General features: G+C 43.8%; 1 protein-coding gene across 2 annotated transcripts in view; it reads left to right on the plus strand.

The window, feature by feature from the left end:
- The window catches only part of CSMD2 (CUB and Sushi multiple domains 2), a 563,293-nt gene that overhangs the window by 60,615 nt on the left and 483,317 nt on the right, over positions 1-19,361 (plus strand). For both annotated transcript variants that reach the window (XM_037881906.2, XM_043532277.1), the window contains one exon: positions 13,149-13,365. In XM_037881906.2, the coding sequence (XP_037737834.2) occupies positions 13,149-13,365 (217 nt within the window). The remainder of the gene's footprint in view (positions 1-13,148; positions 13,366-19,361) is intronic.

Here is a 19,361-nt window from a genome sequence, read left to right on the forward strand (position 1 = left end):
AATTCTGCCCTGGCATTAGAGCAGCTGAGGGGCTGCACTGATTTACATCAGTGAAAAATCAGCATAACAGAACTCCCAGTCCTCTCCAAAGAAGGCAGCAAATTCCAAGGTCTTGGACCCCCACCTAGCCTGCTGCCAGCTTTCTCCTGTGGGTCTCAGGAGGGGACTGAAGACGATTCTGCTATTTCTAATGTGGCAGTATTAGTGATGGGTCCCTGGATTTGCTCTGACAGTCCAGAACTGACCTGTCCTAGTCCCTCTTCCTCAGGCCTGTCTGAGTGCGGTGACGATGCAGTAAAAAGATCTGCCTGTTTGCTGCAGCTAATCTGCACCAGGACAGAGAAGCCTAAATCCCCAGCAAGGAAGAACGTTTGCAGAGGCCTGGTGAGCCGCTACCGTGAGGGGTCCGAAGTTTATCGGGCACTATGCATGGGGACATAATGCTTACAAGGCAAAAGGGTGTCTGCAGTGTCCAGAGTTGAGGTATGGAGCTGGTTGTTACGTATGTGCTGGTTCCATCAGTGCTGTCTTCCTTCCATCTGTGAGCGTTGGGAGGAAGTGGGCTTGTCACTTTTTCCAGCCTGTGGGGCACGTTATCTTCCTTTCATAGGAAACCCCATCACCTCTCTGTGCCTAAGAAATATGGTAGTTTGTGTAACTTATAAGTACCTGCCATACCCTATTACGTTTCAGTGACTCCAGGCATCGGGGCACATGACTAATGTGGATAGTTACAGCTTTAGGACCAAATTCTTGCTTACCCATTGACTGCAATGGAGTTACTCTGGATTTATACCAGTTTGTCCGGGAACAACATTTGGCTTTTGGCCTGCTAATGATCCATCAGTTTAACATCTTAGTTGCTCACTGAAATATTTTGCCTCCATCCAGTAAACTAAGAGGAGCTTTCTTCTTTAATTGCTTGCAATTTCTGGTCACGTCTCATTGAGCCAATGGACTGATCTTACTATGGTTATAACATTTTAGGTTTGACTCACGTTCCAGCTGTGCAAGATTTTTTTGGTTATTGTTTTAAGAGAAGCTTTTACAAATATGTTCAGCTTTGCATGCAGTGGAATAGCCCAAAGCTTTGCCTTATTTGTAGTTTAAACGGAGGAGCCATTTTAGCATAGAAGATGGATGAAAGCCATTTTTCCTGTGCTTCACTACAGATCTCTCTTTACTTAGAAATAGGTCTAATTTTGCTTATTTTGTGCTTGGCAAAAGTATGCACATTAGCAAAATTAGTGCCCCCCCCCCCAAAAAAGGGTCTGTTGTAGAGATTGTGATGAAATGTGAAATCCCGAGTAGTTTTGCATTTCATTAGCAATATTTCAAACTCTGGTAGGGTACAGATACCTTCCCACTGCAGGTGTTTTCAGTGAGTACTGAGGGCGTGCAACACCTGAAAGGTTTGTGATGTTAGGCCCCGATCCTGTAACGAGCTCCCTGTGAGCATACCCCTGTGCGTGCATGGATTTCCACCACAGTCGCTGAAGCTCTGCATCTGCCCATGTTGGGCACTTAGGACTTAGACTCCCAACAGGCTTTGGACTTTCTGTTGGCTTAATTGGGCTTTGGATCAGGCCCATAGGTGGGATAAGCATCCAAAAATCCAGAGGGCAGATCATCAAGTGGTGTAAATTGTCTTAGCACCTTTGAAACTAAGGACGGTTTATGCCAGTTGAGGACCTGCCTCTGTATCTAAACTAACTGAGCCTAGAGCCTGAAATCTCAAAATAGAGACCTGTCGACAGGCTTTCTGTTGAGACTTCCCGTGCTCTTTTGCTTCCTTTCATTTCTGGGGAACAAACATCCAGAGCAAGCTTTTTTCTTGGTGTACCTTCTGGGGCTTCAGCTCCAAGGCAGAATGAAGACATGTAGAAAGACTGAAGGAGAAAAACAGATTAATCAAACTTTTGTGGAACTCACAAAGTTCGGTTCAAGTTTTTGAGTAATGACTGGGGGAGTCGTCTTTTAACCCACTTGCGTTTGCCCCATTCCAGTGATTAACCTCTGAGACAAGTGGGTTTCCAGTGGAAATACAAAGCTGGGCCAAATTTAGATCCATCTTTGAACTGCTGCAGAGTTTTGACTATTGGCTTTGGGGATGGGTGATTTTTGCAACAGGCACAGAAAACACAGTGAAGGCTCATCTGAATGAGAAACAGTAAATAGTACATCTGTGGGCCTATCGAGAAAGTATTTCTTTTCCCTTTGCACCTGCCGCATGGTTGTCTGTGGGGAACAGGGGGAGAGCTCTGTCCTCAGGAGAGCTGCCAGTTATTCCTTCCATTTAATTTTTTTGGCAGATACAAAATTAGCCATGTATTTGACTATTAGACCATCGCTCTTCTATGTATGATATAGCCTTTTCCACTAGTCACTAGGTAAGGTCTATATATAACTGTATGTGCCTTGAATTAGGTGACGGAAGGGATCTGCTGTAATACTGAGAGAGACTCTCCCCTCTACTCTAATTACATCATGCATTCATTGAACACAAAATCACGGATTTGAAGTAAATGTGCTGTCCTCAAAGGTGTCAGGATGGCAGCCCTGGAGAGTGAAGTCTTCTGCCACTTGACAGCTTGGGTAGCAAGAGTGAAAGCTAACTCCCCTTCCTCCAGCCCTGCCTGGCTGTTACTAGCATGCCTCAATCCTTGTCCAGCTAGCTGCATTCATGGCATGGAAGAGTTCATTCAGCCTCCGGTTGCCTGTTGAATCCTTGGCTCTTCTGTACTGTGACTGTCAGGAAGGGAGACCAGTTAGTACCAACTGTGGGGGGATTTTTTTATTTATTTATGTATGTTTGCGAAGCTGATATGTAAGGAATTTGTTGGAGACCCTCCATCCCTAAACTCACTTTGTAGAGATCACCAATACAGCCTCCTGGGACGATGATTTTCAGCCCATCCTCTGCAATGAATTCCACATGGGCTTCTCACAGGCAGTCTCCTTTGCCTGAAATGGGGCTCGACTGGGTGCCTTGTTGCAGGATTCGGTCCTGCAAATCTGCAGATATCCACAGAGCAAGTCTGGGGATCGCGGATTGGATGTGGATAGACATTTTGCAGGTCTCTCCCAATTGGATTGGAACTTATAGCTATCGCTACTCAATTATTATTATTATTATTATTATTATTATTTTAAATTCACTCTTTTTTCCTTGTGGGGAAGGCTCTAAATTTCCAAGTATTTTTGATTGAAAACAAAACTCTTCTCTCATTTAATTTCTTTCCCTCCCCTTTTCCATCCCCTGTCCCAGTGGGAAAAAGAAAGGACGGAGGAAGGGAGAAGTCTGTGGAAGAATTAAGAAGGAAGCCATGGTTTTTTTCATTTCATTCCAAATATTTTCCAGAAAATATAACGTTTTTTCAACCAGTTATACTGACAACCATCAAACTGAGCGCAGCAATTTAGATGCTTCACCTCATATTGCGATACTTCTCGCCTTTGTGTTTTCTGTCGATGGCCAAACCTTTTTCAGAATTGCTTTTCTAGGGCAAGAAAATGCCTCCATAATGTAGGCAGAGTTCTGCTCTTGAAACTGGTGTTCATTAAAGCCATTCTGAAGTCTTTCTCTTGGTCTGCAGATGGGTCAATTTTATCTGCTTGTTTGTGTGCCTGAGAAGAGACCAGCTTAATGCAAGGAACTCGATAGGATAATGAAATTACTGATGAATAGCTTGCTCTGGCAGTTACTTTCATAGCAGGCAGCGCTGCACGGAATTAGTACTCTGGCAGAGAAATGCTGTCCCTACCCATTGGAGTGATGAAAAGATGAGCACCTGAACTCTTCACAGAACAACTGACCGTGAAACATTACAAACCTCATCAATTATTTGTTGTAAAATGGGGCTTACGTGCTCAAGCGTTCTGATTGGCTAATTGTGGGCTGTGCAGCTATGGGGCAGCAGTCGCAGCGGGTGACACCATCAAACCAAACCGACTTCTCTCGAGGCAGGGCTTTTGGAGTGACCTTTATTTAAAATAAATAAATAAATAAAGTGGCTTAAATAAGAATCCTGGTTGTTTTAGTATATCCGCAGTCAGGGACACACTTGAGTGTGCAGAGTTAACCCACAGCCGCATTGTGTTGGCTTGGGGGATTGCGAATGAGCAGAGGAGCCATTCGCTTCTTGGTCACTAGAGTAGATATGGTCTGGATGAGTAGAGATGGAACATTCAAGTTCCTCCTCCTTGTGTACAAGGCCTTGCATAATCTCAGCCCTGCCTACATCTCTGCTCCCGCCTGCTCTAACTCGTTATGTTTTCCCCATTCGTTATTATGATTTGTATTGCAGTAGCACCCAGGAGCCCCAGTCATGGGCCCGACCCCATTGTGCTAGGTGCTGTACAAATTCAGAACAGAAAAATAGTTTGTGCACCAGAGAGCTTACAGTCTGAGTAGTTGCATCTCTCTCTCTCCCTTTCCAACTCTTGACTTGATACCTTCTATCCGGCCGACTCCATGTGTTCCATATCTGGACCATTCTCGTTGGCCAACCTCTACATCCCCTCCCCCACCATCTCTGCAGGCTCCCTCCCTTGAACCTCTGTCGGGACTTGTGTTTGTCTTATTTAAGCAAGTTCCCATGGCTAGGCTAATTTAGACTGAAAACAAAGGTGCAGTTTTTTAACAGTGTGGGTAATTAATCATTGGAACAATTTACCAAGGATTGTGGGGGACTATCCATCATTGGTAATTTTTAAATCAAGTTTGGACGATGTTCTAAAAGTTCTGTTGTAGTCAAACAGGAATTAATTCAGGGAAGCTCTCTGGTCCATGTCATAGAGGATGTCAGACAGATGAAATCTAAAATCTATCCATAGATTATCAGGCCAGAAGGGACTTAAAGATTCCATCTGATGGAGGATCCCCTTCGTTCATGTGTAAACTGTTCTAATGGTTGTGATCAGGTGTTCTGGCACGTGTGCTTCTTAATTCGCAACAATCAGAGGCACTTACAGAGGAAGAAAAATCCAAACTCTTATCAACCTCAGTGAAATAATTTGGTTTCAGCTGTGGCTGAAGATGTGGTACATAAGAACAGAAGAGGGTCTATACTGGGTCAGACCAAAGGTCCATCTAGCCCAGTATGCTGTCTTCCAACAGTGGCCAATGCCAGGTGCCCCAGAAGGAATCATGGGTAATCACCAAGTGATCCATCCCCTGTCACCCATTCCCAGCTTCTGGTGCAAGGGAGAGATCTTATTTTGCATAAACCCCTCATTCATCCATCTTTATCAACCAATGGCAAATTATTGCCCCTTTATCTTTTCATCTCCTGTGCCCTGCATTTCTACTTGGGAAGTCCTCAGAACTGAATGCTTCATCTGACTATTGCATCAGTGTTCATATGGGACAGGTCTCCCAGATAGTAGCCAGTCTCTAAGAACATGGGTTCCATTCTCAAGGTCCAGGCAGCGCTACGTGAGACAGCGTGCAATGATGCTGAATGTGAGTGAAAGACGGACGGGGTGGATGGGAAGTAATGCCTGTCTCCAGAGTTCCCCCCGAGAGCTCAGTTAACATCTGGGAGAGCCGGTTCGATTTACAATAGTGCTGCATCATGGTGCTAGTCTGAAAACCCTCACTGCCACGGGTGCTACGTTCTCAGTTCCTTTGGGGCAGGCACTGGAGTGCCTCCTCCAGGATGCAGGCAAAGCCGTGTGCTTCCTGTGCTTGCAGTCTTCTCCCGACGCAGAGACGGGCGGGCGCCGAGCATCGGAGATGGCAGTCTGCCCTTTAGTACATGTTCTCCTCGGTGCTGCTGGACTTTAACGGTTCTATTGTAAATGGAATCTCTCTGCATTATTTATTACCAGGCTTTGCTTTTGAGGCTGTAAACTAAGTTAAGGGCTACGGCAAGTTGAAAGTTTACTGAAAAGAGACTTAAATGTGTATATGTGCTCTGTGTGTGAATACATGTTGGCAAAAGTCATAGACACACCAGTAAGCTAGCTTTCTATTTAGGTATATGTATATATTGATTCCAATGTGTTATGTATAAGAAAAATTAATTACTGATTAACTGTTCAAACCAAGAATCTGTGAAAAAAGCCAGCTTGGGAAAATTTTACCTGCTTTTAGTATTTACTTGTTTTACAAGAGTTTTGAGTTACTTTAGAAGACCCTGATCCTTCAAAACCTGCGTGTGAGTGACTGTGAGTAGTAACATGAGGTGATCTAGTAAGTAAGTTATTGTTTCAGTGCTGGCAGAATCTTTCCCTTCTTTGTGTGTCCGAGTGGAACATATATGTGTGAAAGTAAAGTGTGCAGAGTAGTGGCTTTAGTTTTACTCTAGTGTCTTGTTTGAAGCTCACACATTTTATTGACTAGTAAAGAACAATACCAGAGAAAAACATACGAGTGTAAATAACAATAGCTAAGGAAAATCAAAACATTAAACGTCTACTGCAATAAGGAGAAAAGATGGCTATGTATCCTCCCTAGATTATATTGCTGAGAGGCAATGCATATGATTTGATTTTTGTCCTTTTTAAAATTGTGCTGTTGCCATATTTCAGTGTTGCTAAATTAGTTTTTGTTTCTGCTGAGACATTAAGTGCCTCAGCTTGTGTTATGAGAAACTGCAGAAATAAATTTTGCTTTCCCCCTTCTGCCATATAGTGGGCCAGATCCTTGGCTAGTCTAAATCAGCATAGTTAATAGTTACGTTGATTCACACTGACTGAGGATCTAGCCCAGTAAATTTAAGCCCTAAGAAGAGGCCAGAAGACAATAAAATGTTGGAAATTGCATTTTGTACTTCATGAACTGGCAATGTCAGGTGTCGGCTGTGTCTGTGATTTAGTTTGATCTGACAGCTAGGAGAACATTTGTAACGACCGTGTTGGGACATGTAGGTTGTCTGACTCTGCTATGCTGCCTAAACGCTAAGATGGGATGGAGGGGAAACCATATGCTGAAGAGTCAAGTTTACTGAAAAGGGGTTTCCAGCTGGGTTTGCCCCTCTGTGTTTGTTTAAAAAAATTAAAGTCAACTAAAAATCTTAACTTCTCTCTGGCTCTTTTCATTTTTAAATGTGATTAAATGATTTGTTCATTTGTTTTCAGTTGAAACCTTCTGCAATGACGATAATTCTGCAACCCTTAGTTTGAATGTTGTTAACACGGTTCAGAGCATGGGAACCTAATGGGTCAGACCTGCCGTCCATCTAGTCCAGAATACTGTCTCCAACAGTAGTTGGTACCAGATACTTCAGAGGAAGATGCAGTTATGGAATCATTTGCTTATGGGGAAGTTACCTCCTAAATCCTGTTAGAGTTTGGTTTATGCCCTAAAGCTTGGGTCTTATCATTTAAAAAAAATAATTCTGTCTAATGTAACTCTGGCTGTTCACTGTCCATTTAAATGGCCAGTCATATTTTGAAACCTGCTAAGCTCTTTGGCTCCAGTGTTAACTTGTGGAGTCAGTTCCATAGACGGAGTGGGTGGGTGTGTGCGTGTGAGAGTGATTTTTATGCAGTATTTCTTTTTATTGACTTAAAACATGCTGCTTTTTCAGCCATGTTGGAGTCGAGGGAGCCGCTCCCTTATGATGAGACATCACAGACTCAGGCCCATGTTTGTTTGTAACCCAGTCGTGGCATCATTTTGCAGGTGCACAAGAGCCAGACCATGAAACTGACTGCTCTGTTTACATTGTTCAGCTCAGTGTAGTGGATAAAATAGGCAAGAAGTAAATGGTGATGAGTAAAGGAGACTTTTCAGAGTCTTTCAATTTCAGCTGAGGGTACTAATACTGATTGAGGTTTCCCTGCACAGGTATGAATCCTGCCAACTACACTTAATTTTTTACTTAGTCCTTGCCCCAAAGAGATTAGACTCTATCTTTTCATTATATAGAGCCTAGCACAATGTGGTCCTGCTCCTTGTCCATTGGTGCTACCACAATAAAATTAAATACATTCCGTTAATAGGATGCATGTTTTAACTCTGTCATTATCCTTCTAATAGAACACTTTCCAGAATTCCAATGCCAGCTGCCATTGTCAAGAACATGAGTGGAAGCGGCTCTTTTCTTGTTTACCTCCATCACAAAACCGGTCATGTCCATCCGAATATGTGTATGCTGATGTGATTCCTGCAGCTGCAGTGCTATCATGAAGCTCTAGTCCATGAGCTGTAGTATTAGAAGTTGGAAATGAATATTTACACTGCCATAAATATTTACACTGCTGCCACATAGGGCTGGCTGGCAGATGACATCCAATCTGTTAGCTTTATCTATTTACCCTTTTTCATTCACTCTTGTGGCTCTTGACTTAGGAGTGACAACATGTAAGAGGAAGTGCTTTAAAAATACTACCCTCCTCGCCCCAAAATACAACAATTTTGGAAAAGTTTTAATCCTTCCTGTTTCAGAGCTTAAACCAACCTCTGACTAATGGGGGTCAGGAGGAAATTTCCTGGTACAGGCTGCTCAATATCTGCAGGGTTTCTTGCATCTTTCTCTGAATCATCTGACACTGACCACTGTCAGAGGCAGGGTATAGGCCTGGATGGGCCACTGGTCAGATCCACTCTGGCACTTCCTACGTTCCCATGTGTATTGTGGGGAGAGGAGTGAAGTCTCATTTAGAACCTCTGGGCTGGGGAAAGCAAGTCAGAACCATCACTGAAATATTGCTCTCCATTCAGAGCTCCTTTCTTGTTGCATGGGACTCTCCCTAGCAAAGGCTGCAGCGATGTTTGCTACATTAAGGAAAATGCAAGCAACCGGGTTAACAGGTGACCGTTGTGTTTTACGTGGCTGTGCGCAGGGTTAGGGAGAGGGTCTGATCAAATAGCGGCTCGGGCCATAGTGTATTTTGCAAGCAGAGTCCGGATGTTACAAAACCTGGACAGCGTAGATCTAGCCCAGATTCAGGACGCTGCAGTTGCTAAGGGCTGGTCCCGTATGCAGAGTACAATGAAATCGGTTACTGTGCACGCCACAGTATTGTTATAAAACGTGGCTTTTGCCCAAGTCTTCATGGTTATCACTGTGCTGTACTTCCTAGTGAGAGAGGGGACAGACCTCAGACCCTCTTTCTCCAAAAGCACAGACTTGATCTGGGTTTAGCGACTGGCAGATCTGTTAAGTGTAGGGTACCTGTGTCACAAGAGTTAAGTGATTGCAATGCCATCTAGCAGGGGGCACTGGGGAGCCCACACATGCCATCAAGTTCATCCTGGTAGCTGGCACATTGTACAAGAGACGTCATGGCTAAGCCTACTTCAACGTATGATCACCTGATTTTAAGGATTTGTAACCTGAAAAATGGGGGGAGAGCCTCTAACATCTTATTTTTTATCATTTTTAATTGTGGTGGTGGGGTTGGCTAGATTGTGTCATGTAGACAGTGCCCTGAGAAGGGCTGGGTGCACCCCCCATCTCAAGCTTTCCCAGTGCATAGTGGGACTATGCAGACCAGCGGGAGCCTGTTGACTTGCACCATCCTTTCTCATGCTCCCCATGTCATGCCTTGCCAGCTCTGCACTGTTTTTGGGGTGATGTGCACCAGCACCCCGGGGAGCTCTAGGCGGGAGAAGCCCCTGACTTTCCCTGAGTTCAGGGACTTTCCTTTGCCCTTGCACGGGACATGTGCTCCTGTTTCCCCCGAGGGCTCAAGTTTGGATTTCTTCTTGAGTACAGCACTGGCAGGTACACTCAAGAAGGCCCGTTGACAACACAGCCCTGAGGGCTCTGAAAGCATTAGTGTGGGTTTCACTAAAACATGCGTTCCTCTGTATTTATTGATGCCCTGGGGCCAAAGGGACAAAGAGAATTGTAACCATGAGTCTTCAAAGGAGAAATGCAACATTTGATAGTCTTGTAACATAGACTTTAGATCAAGTCTTGGTGATCAAACCCAAAATGAACTAACTCAGACTTAAGACAGATTATTGGGTATGAGCAAAACCTCTTGTGGTTCCTTGATCTATTCCCATGTCTGCCAGCTGTTCTCATCAGTTTCCAACCTAAACAAAGTTCCTGGCTGTTTCTGATGAAGGTGTATTGCCTTGTAGATTGTCAGTTCTTGAGAAATTAATTTTTGCGTCCAATAAGCAATTTTCTGTTAGCTGTGTCCATAAGAAGCAGAAGCTCATCTTGGGTCGGAATCATGAATGTGGAATTATTTCAGTAGATTAGTTTGTTATAGAACCGTATCAGCTTTTTCTGTTGTCGTTTATTGTGTTTCTTCAGCTACTATAAGTTTGGGAGGATGTAGATTTTTGTAGCCATTGTTGTTTGTTCTTGATTTTAATCTCTGAGCTAGGGCCACACTGGCATAACCAGATTGATTAAATCTTGTTTGTCCTTCCAATGACCTTCTGGAATATTTGGAACACAGAATCTCTGACCTTGAATATGCTTCGTTAACATGATAGCTCGTAGCATCAACAGGTTTTATACCTGCAACAATTACATTGCTACGGCCTTTTTAATTGACCAATTTTCCCAAATCATTCAGATGGCATTTACTCATGATTAAAATTAAAAGTGTTCTGTAGAGAAAATTATGTACCCACACTTCGCCTGCTGAATAACCGCCTCTGTGAAGGAAAGGGAATATGATCTAGCGGCTAGGCAGGGGAACTGAGAGTCAGGGCAGCTTATGGATCTCCCACTGTGGACTTGTGCTCAGTTTGCAATTTGTAAAATGGATTAATCTCGCCTGCTTTTCCAAGGATCACAGGTATTCGCCCCTGCCCAGAATACCAGCACCAGGTTTATGCATCACATAAGCCAAGTCCACAGACAAGTGCAATTTAACAGTGCATGGGGATGAATTTTGCTCACAGGGGTTGCACATGTGCTCTGTGATTGGTATTTGCAAAGCAAACCTAGCCACAAATGCTAGGTGCTGTACAAATGCAAAGTTTTGTTATTTATCTTTGTTAATGAGTTTTTTATGAATGGGTCAGATTTACTCCACCGCTCTGGATTATAGGGCTATCCTCACTCTTATTCGTAAGATAGGCCATGTACAAAAATATTCCCCTTCGGGTAAATCTGATTGACTGCTGCAGTTCCATAAAAATACGAACTCTATCTTGCAGGGACAGAACAGGTTCTACTAAGTGTCTGGGTTCCAAGGCTAGGCCAATTGAATTGTAACTGGCTTTAATGAATGCTACTATCATTCTTTACCTGTGGCTGGTTGGCACTCAGAAGTGCTAATAACTTTACTGATTTGGAAAACAGCAAGGAGAAATCAAAGCCATGATTTCCAGTCTGAACTATTTCAGATTGAAATCCTCAGTAACCAGCATAAATAAGGGCAAACAAACCAGCATCGATGAAAGAAGCCAGACTTGTTTTGTAGAGCTCAGGAATCTCAACAGTGATCAGCTTGATCACAGGATAACAAGGTAGCACAGTTTTTGTTTTGCACTGCATTTCCCTGCAAACGGTAGGGCTGCCAACTGCCTCATCGCACAAACCCAAACTCCCTTGCCCCGCCCCCGCGCACTCCATCCTTCCTCCCTCCATCGTTCGCTTTCCCCCACCCTCGCTCACTTTCACCAGGCTGGGGCAGGAGGTTGGGGTGCAGGAGAGGGTGTAGGGTGTTGGCTCTGGGAGGGCAGGAGGTGAGGGGTACGACATGGGGTGGGGGGTGCTTACCTCAGGTGTCTCCGGAAAGCGACCGGCGCATCCCTCTGGCAGTGGCTCATAGGCGGGGAGGTCAGGGGGTCTCCGTGTGCTGGCCCCAGGCACCGCCCCCGCTGCTCCCATTGGCCGCAGTTCCAATGGGAGCTGCGGTGTCGGTACTCGGGGCGGGGCAGTGTGCAGAGACCCCCTACCCCCACCCCCGAGAGCCAAAGGGACGTGCTGGCAGCTTCCGGGAGCAGCTTGGAGCCAAGGCAGGTATCTGCACTGCCAGACTTTTAGGGCTCAAAATCTCCCGGTTTGGCTGCGTTATCTCCGGGAGATAGAGCGTGATTCTGGGAGACTCCTGGCAAAACCAGGAGGGTTGGCAACCCCAGCAAATGGTGAGGCTGGAATTCAGCTCTGATGTAAACAGGAGCAATTCCACTAATGCCAGCAGGAGTTGTACCTCTTCATAGCAAGGGGTGAATTTGCCTCCCCAGGCTTGTCTTCACTGCAGCGGTTAGCTTTAGTAAGGCTGACTGCACTACGGAGTATTGCCAGAGCTACGCAGAGTGATCAGACGAGCAGTTGATGAGTTGCAAATCAAGCTGCTGCATCCCACTGCATTGCTAGCTGGAGCATCAGCTACACTGGAGCATCAGCCTGTGCCACGGATGGGCCAGCTAGCTTCAGTTCAAAGTGTTGGAGACTTGTGTGTGTGTGGACAGGAGCAGGGACCAAACTCGAGTTCTACCTCAAACTAGCATTACAGTGATTACAAGTCCCGTGTTTCACAAAGCTTGAGCGTTCGATAATATAGTCTGCAAGGTTTAAAATAACACCAAAGGGAAAGTGAAGTAGACTAAGGAGAATTTCCATGTCTCTCAACCTTTGTTTCCTCCTACATTGGTCGAGGCTTCTAGGCATTAATGTAATGATACTAATAATCAAATAGCCTGCTTTGGCAATCGCCTGTATACCTGGCCTACTCTAAGGGCATGTCTACACTACAGTCACTGCAGCTGTGCCACTGAAGTACTGTCGTGTAGACACTTCAGACGTCAACTGAAGGATTTTTTCCGTTGATCTAGGTAATCACCCCCGCCCCTCCACCCACTCACGCCCTGCAGTGCTGCAGTGATAGTAGCTAGGTCGATAGAAACATTCTTCTGTTGAGCTACCCCCCGTCTGTCCGGAGAGGTTACGCTGACTTAACTATGGCACTCAAGAATGTGAATTTTTCTCCCCCTGAATGACGTAGCTAGCTCGAGCTAAATTTAAGTGTCGCCCAGGCCTCAACGAGTGCAAAGCCAGTCTGCCTCGTGATGACTCAGGCTTGTTTTATGGTCTGTATGTGATGAGTGCAGCTCTAATGGTGCAAGGGTATTTCCAACCTGAACAAAAATCATTCTCCAGCAAGTGTTTGAAAATGAACAACCTCCATGTTGGCTCTGCTCGGAGGAGATCCGTATCAGCGGTGATGTTGGTGTAGAATTATAAAGTCTGCTACAATAACCTGTTTGTCTTCTCTCTCGCCAGCCCAGAACTGCAGCTACGTCTTTCAAGGCCCAAACGGGACGATACAAAGTCCAGGATTTCCGTACGGATATCCAAATTATGCAAACTGCACGTGGACAATCACGGCTGAGGAGCAGAACAGAATACAGCTTGTGTTCCAGTCCTTCGCCTTAGAGGAAGATTTTGATGTATTATCAGTCTATGATGGACTGCCTCAGCCGGGGAATCTGAGAACAAGGTACAGTGTGCGATATAACAATTGATGGCCTTTATAAGCATGTTCAAGATTTCTGCCACTGGGATTAAAATACTTAGGTTGGAGGCTTGAACTGAATTAGGAGCTTATTTGTGAGAGAGATTCTCTTAGCTGTTTTGATTTCTTACGTTTGATAAGATCCTAAATACTGCTGAGAGTGCCTGACAAACATGGCTTATCGATATATCCTAGACATCTGGAGAATTTAATTTAGAAAATGGAGCTAGAAGAGAGGAGGTCTGACATGAGGAAGATTTTCCCTAAAACCCAAAGCTTTACTATCTTAGAGAGACACAGGGTGGCCTTGTGGTTAAGGCATTGGACCAGGACGCAGGAGAGCTGGGGTTAATTCCTGGCTGTGCCACAGATTCTGTGTGTGACTTTGGGTAAATCACTTAAGCTCTCTGCATCAGTTTCCCCCTTCTGTACACTGGGGATAATAGTCCATTGATTCTGTAATGTCTGTTTAAATTGTAAATATTTTGGGGCTGAGAACTGTCGCAGATAATGTGTTTGTACGGTGCCTAGTGCAATGGCGCTTTTGTCTCAGTTGAGACCGCGACGTGCTGTCCTAATATTATGAATAATAAGTTAAACAGAGACGCTGATAATTAAAAATGGGTGTGCGAGAGAGAGAGAGACAGATATGTCGACTGGACCTTATGATTCAGAGACAAGACCCTAGATTTATTCCTAGGTTGTTGATTATGATGATAGGTTCAAAGGCTTCTTATTTCAGGTTTTAACCAATAAAACTGAATTTTTGTGTTGGCATTGCACAGTGAATTCAGTGACATGAAGTGGCTGCTTTGTGAAGAACTTGGACTAAAGGCTGTGATCTTGGGCGGGGAGAGTGCTCAAAGATTTTGTTTTATTTCATTTTAAGCCACTTGTTCACTGTGTGACTTAGCACATGTCCTCTTGATGTCTCAGTTAACCCATCTGGAAAATCTGGGTTAGAGAAACAGAAACATTAAAGAAAACACTCTGTTGTATACAGTGGAGTTCAGGTGGGTGGATAAATTATGTCTTCACCTTGCAGCTATGCTAGAGAATTGTCTTGATTATGGGATTTCATCATTTCATCAGTGTTGATAAATGCAAAGAAATGCACATTGGAAGACATAATCCCAACTATACATATAAAATGATGGGGTCTAAGTTAGCGGTTACCACTCAAGAAAGAGATCTTGGAGTCATTGTGGATAGTTTTCTGAAAACATCCACTCAGTGTGCAGCGGCAGTCAAAAAAGGAAACAGAATGTGGGGAATCATTAAGAAAGGGATAGATAAGAAGACAGAAAATATCATGTTGCCTCTATATAAATCCATGGTATGCCCACATCTTGAATATTGCATGCAGATGTGGTCGCCCCATCTCAAAAAAGATATATTAGACTTGGAAAAGGTTCAGAAAAGGGCAACAAAAATGATTAGGGATATCGAGTGGCTGCCATATGAGGAGAGATTGATAAGATTGGGACTTTTCAGCTTGGAAAAGAGACGACTAAGAGGGGATATGATAGAGGTCTATAAAATCATTACTGGTGAGAAAGTAAATAAGGAAGTGTTGTTTACTCCTTCTCATAACACAAAAACTAGGGGCCACCAAATGAAATGAAAAGGCAGCCGGTTTAAAACAAACACAAGGAAGTATTTTTTCACACAACACGCAGTCAGCCTGTGGAACTCTCTGCCAGAGGATGTTGTGAAGGCCAAGACGATAACAGTTCAAAAAAGAACTAGGTAAGTTCATAGAGGATAGGTCCATCAATGGCTATTAGCCAGGATGGGCAGGGATGGTGTCCCTAGCCTCTGTTTGCCAGAAGCTGGAAATTGGTGACAGGGCATGGATCACTTGATGATTACCTGTTCTGTTAATTTCCTCTGAAGCACCTGGCATTGGCCACTGTCAGAAGAGAGGATGCTGGGCTAGATGGACCTTTGGTCTGGCCCAGTATGGCTGTTTTCATGCTCTTATTTAATCAAGAGGCAGAACATTACTTTGTTCTTGGTAATGTATAAAGGAGACCCACATATGATCATAGAATCATAGAATATCAGGGTTGGAAGGGACCTCAGGAGGTCATCTAGTCCAACCCGCTGCTCAAAGCAGGACCAATCCCCAGTTTTTGCCCCAGATCCCTAAATGGCCCCCTCAAGGATTGAACTCACAACCCTGGGTTTAGCAGGCCAAGGCTCAAACCACTGAGCTATCCCCAGTCGAGGCTCAACTTCTTGTGAGGCAAGCTTTGCAGTGGTGGAGAGTCAATGCTGTGATTTGCCTCATCCCAAGTGGCCCCTGGGCAAATTACTGCATTCACCAGCATTGGCATAAACTACCTTTGCTCTCTGGAAGTCGGTGGGAGGTTCTGCTGAGGATGCAGAATCCATAAATGAGCTTAGATTGGAGGAAGGAGTCATGGTGGAGTGAATCAGTAAGGTTACTGTAGATAGATCACAAGCAGGTATTCCTGTTCACTGCTAATTACTGCCAAGCACAATATGACTCCAGACCAAGAGAATGGCGAGGAAATCTGAGCGTAAGCCATCAGTGCTAACAAACCTCTGGGATTCACAGTGCTTGGATGCTATGGTGGTTAGAGTTGTAAAGGGTACCTGGACTGATGGATATCATTAGAGGGTGAACAAATTCCCTAGTAAAAACATTTTAAGTTTTTTTGAGCTGTAGTTTGAATTTACATAAACCTTTTTTTTAAAATGAGCAGACTTTCTGTGGTTTTGCTGAGTGTTAGGAATATTTTGAGTGACTGGCATATTTTTACTTGATAGTCCTGTTTTGAGTGAAAAATCTCTTTATTGTAAAAAAAAAAAAAATCACTGTTTAATTCAAAGGGTGAAAAAATAATTTTCTTATTAGGGAAACTAGTGAATAGTCCGACTTTCCTGTGCTTCATTGTGAACTGACTACTTCATGAGAAGCAAAATATCTGGCTTTGAAATGGCCTGGAGGGGAGTTGTGTGTTTAAACGAACAAAAAAGTTGTATGGCAAATCAGCAAATTTTGCATCAAAAATACAAATGGGGGAGATTTTCAATGGCAAAAAGCACAGCGAGGTTCCCAACTCCCAGTGGCATTCAATGGCAAGTTGGTTGCCTTTGGAAATCTGGGTATTACAAATGTTAGAGCACTCACATAAAAGCATGTTTGCATTCTTTCTTACACTCTAAATTCTTTGAGACAGGGAGAGTCTCTTTTCGTTCTGTGTTTTGTACAGCACCTGGCACAATGGACTCTTCTAGGTATTACCGCAGTTCAAATCATCATCATCGTTCTGAAATGTGACTGCAAAAATAGCTTAGCAGAGGGTTCTACGTAGATTGTCTCCATGACCCCAGATTAAATTTGCTCAATTGATAAATTTCTAGTTTACCAGCCCTGCAAGCTCATTCTGGGATCTGAGAAGTTGATGGGGTCTTCCCTCCTTATGCATCATCAGTCGTCAACTGTGTCGCAGTATAGCTAGGGTTTATTGCCACCTGCAAAATAAAAAGTGAGTGTGAATTTCACCCTCTAATTTTTAGCTGTCATTTGTTTCCATGTCTACAATTGTGGAGCCACCCATAATAAAACTTCTGAAGCCAGCGTGATGGGCATTTAGTGTGAGATTTTCAAAAGCATCAAAAGGGTTTAGGAGCTCAAGTCCCGCCGAAAGTCCTAAATGACTTTGGTGTTTCTCAAATTGCCCCATAGTTACAGAATGGCTCTTGAAATCAGAATTTGCTGTTTCTTGGCTGTTCAACGTCTGTCTTTGTTCAGCTAATGTTTTGTGCATCAATCTTTCCTTATTAAACTTTGCAGCTGTTGCCAGCGCTCAGTTTTCTTCTTTTTCTACGATATCAATTTTATGTTTTTCCTCGGTCTCCTTTCCAAATGTACTCCATTCATCATCTAAGTGCTACGCTAGGAGATGGATGAACTGTACTTCATTTATCAAAGTTCATCAGTAAGCTGGCCAAAATAAGTGATAGGCAAGTGCAACGGGAGGGAAAAAACCTGCCTCTGTGAAGAGAATGTAGCTGTTCCATTCGCTATAATGGTGGCCATCAGTAAAATAGTTAACAGATGGACAATAATCTTCTCTTTTGGCCCTCCGGGTGTTCATTTGATTTTCACCTTCATAAACAAGAATCCCTTTTAAATGGAAGGAATTATAGTCTTCCTCTCAGTAGGCCAAATTCTGCGCTTGGTTGGCTGTGCATTGATTCTTTCAAATTCAACACAAATCGGATACGTGAGAATAGTGGTTCAATGGGGGGGATTGGATGAATGTTTGTATTGTAGCCATGTAGGGACACTGGCTTGTTTAGTGTGTCATTCTTCGCTCAACTTCTTGGTGCGGAAGAATGAGCTTGGTGGAAATTAATGTATTCCCTATTGGTGAAATTCACCCTTGTGCAGGAGGAACTTTACAAGGCCCTACTATTGCATTTAATCTCTGTATTACTGAGAATTTCCCCTGCTCTTTCTGCTGTGGGGCTTTGTGCGTCACGTCTAAGTGAATTTCTGAGAGGGAGTTAGTAATTCTATTCTTTGTGTTAGCAAACACCCTATTGTGTTGCGGTTTAATGTGGTATGAAAGTTCCCTAATACAATAAGAGTAAACTTAATTCAATGAGACACTTGCTAATAAACTGCTTTACTGTACTTTGGGAAATTTGCATCATGTGTTTGTGATGAGAACATGAGTATAAATGCATCTTCGTGTTTTCTTAATTTAGACCATCTAGAGCGGCTGTTGTCCTTATATAGCAATCAAGGAAGAATTGTGATATCAGCAGAGCTGACTCTTGGGGAGGGGTTGAGTCCTTGTTTACTCCTGTAGCATCTCATGAATGTGACCTTCTCAGATTCCTTCCTCTCCCAACACCTTACATATCTCCAGGGCTCCTCTTCAGAGGGAATGTGGCAATAGAATCTCCTTCTTCTTTGGGTCTAGGCAATGCTGATAGCAAGAGATCACTTTCTTCCCTGACCAGAGTGAGAGGGTGGCATGTTTTCAATAATTCAGATTAAACGCTCCAGATCTTCTCTCGGATGTATGTGGGTAGCTCCCATTGGCTTCAGTGAGACTTGTCTGTGCATCACCAGGCCAGACAAAACTCTCCTCCATTCTCCAAGAGCCAAATGTGCTATGCTGGTCTTCCTAGGTCCCAGTCCTACGGGGCGATAAGTGCTCTAACTCCCTCTGAAATGGTCGGGATGGGTAAGAGGAATACATCTGGGGTTTTCTAATTTAAAGCAGCTCTTGTCCCAGTTCCCCAGTCATGCTTTGGTGAATGTATCCTTGTTAAAGGGATGCTCCCGTCATCTTAGTTTGCAACGATTCATTTCTCACAGCTCTGTTCAGTGGGGCTATGCAGGAATGCAACTGAATCTGAGTAATAACTTGGAGCTATTTACGGGGCTGAAGTAATCAAAGGGAGTTGAGGGAACTTAGCACTTTCTAGGAACTGGCTGTCTGCACATGGCATCCCCAGGCTGAGGCTTCCTCTTTTGCCGCAGTGTTTTCTGGTGCATCCATCCGTGTAACGTTTTCTAAAGAATTTTCACTGGTGCTTAATAATTTCCAATGACTTTCCAAATTTAAGAGTCCAAAATTGGGCAGCAGAATTCCTTATTTTAAGTCTCAGATGGCACTCTGCTACCTAGGGCATGTATTTGCACATGTAAGTGTCTCATTAGATGGCCATTTTACAAACTACACTTGAAAGCTGAGCCAATAGGGAACAATGTGCAGGTGTAAGAAGATTTGGCAAGCTGGTTAGTTGACCGCCTATTTGATGACAGCCAAAAATTCTCAAATATACCAGTAAGAATGCTTGTTGTATTAATTTAGATGGAATATATGGGCTAAAGGTGTTAGCATAACTCAGACATTAAAGGAGGTTTGGGGTTTAATATCTAGCGACTTTAGCTTGTTTAATCTTATGGTGAACATACTATTAAAATTATT

This window comes from Chelonia mydas, chromosome 19, assembly GCF_015237465.2.
Source record: "Chelonia mydas isolate rCheMyd1 chromosome 19, rCheMyd1.pri.v2, whole genome shotgun sequence".
NCBI lineage: Eukaryota > Metazoa > Chordata > Testudines > Cheloniidae > Chelonia > Chelonia mydas.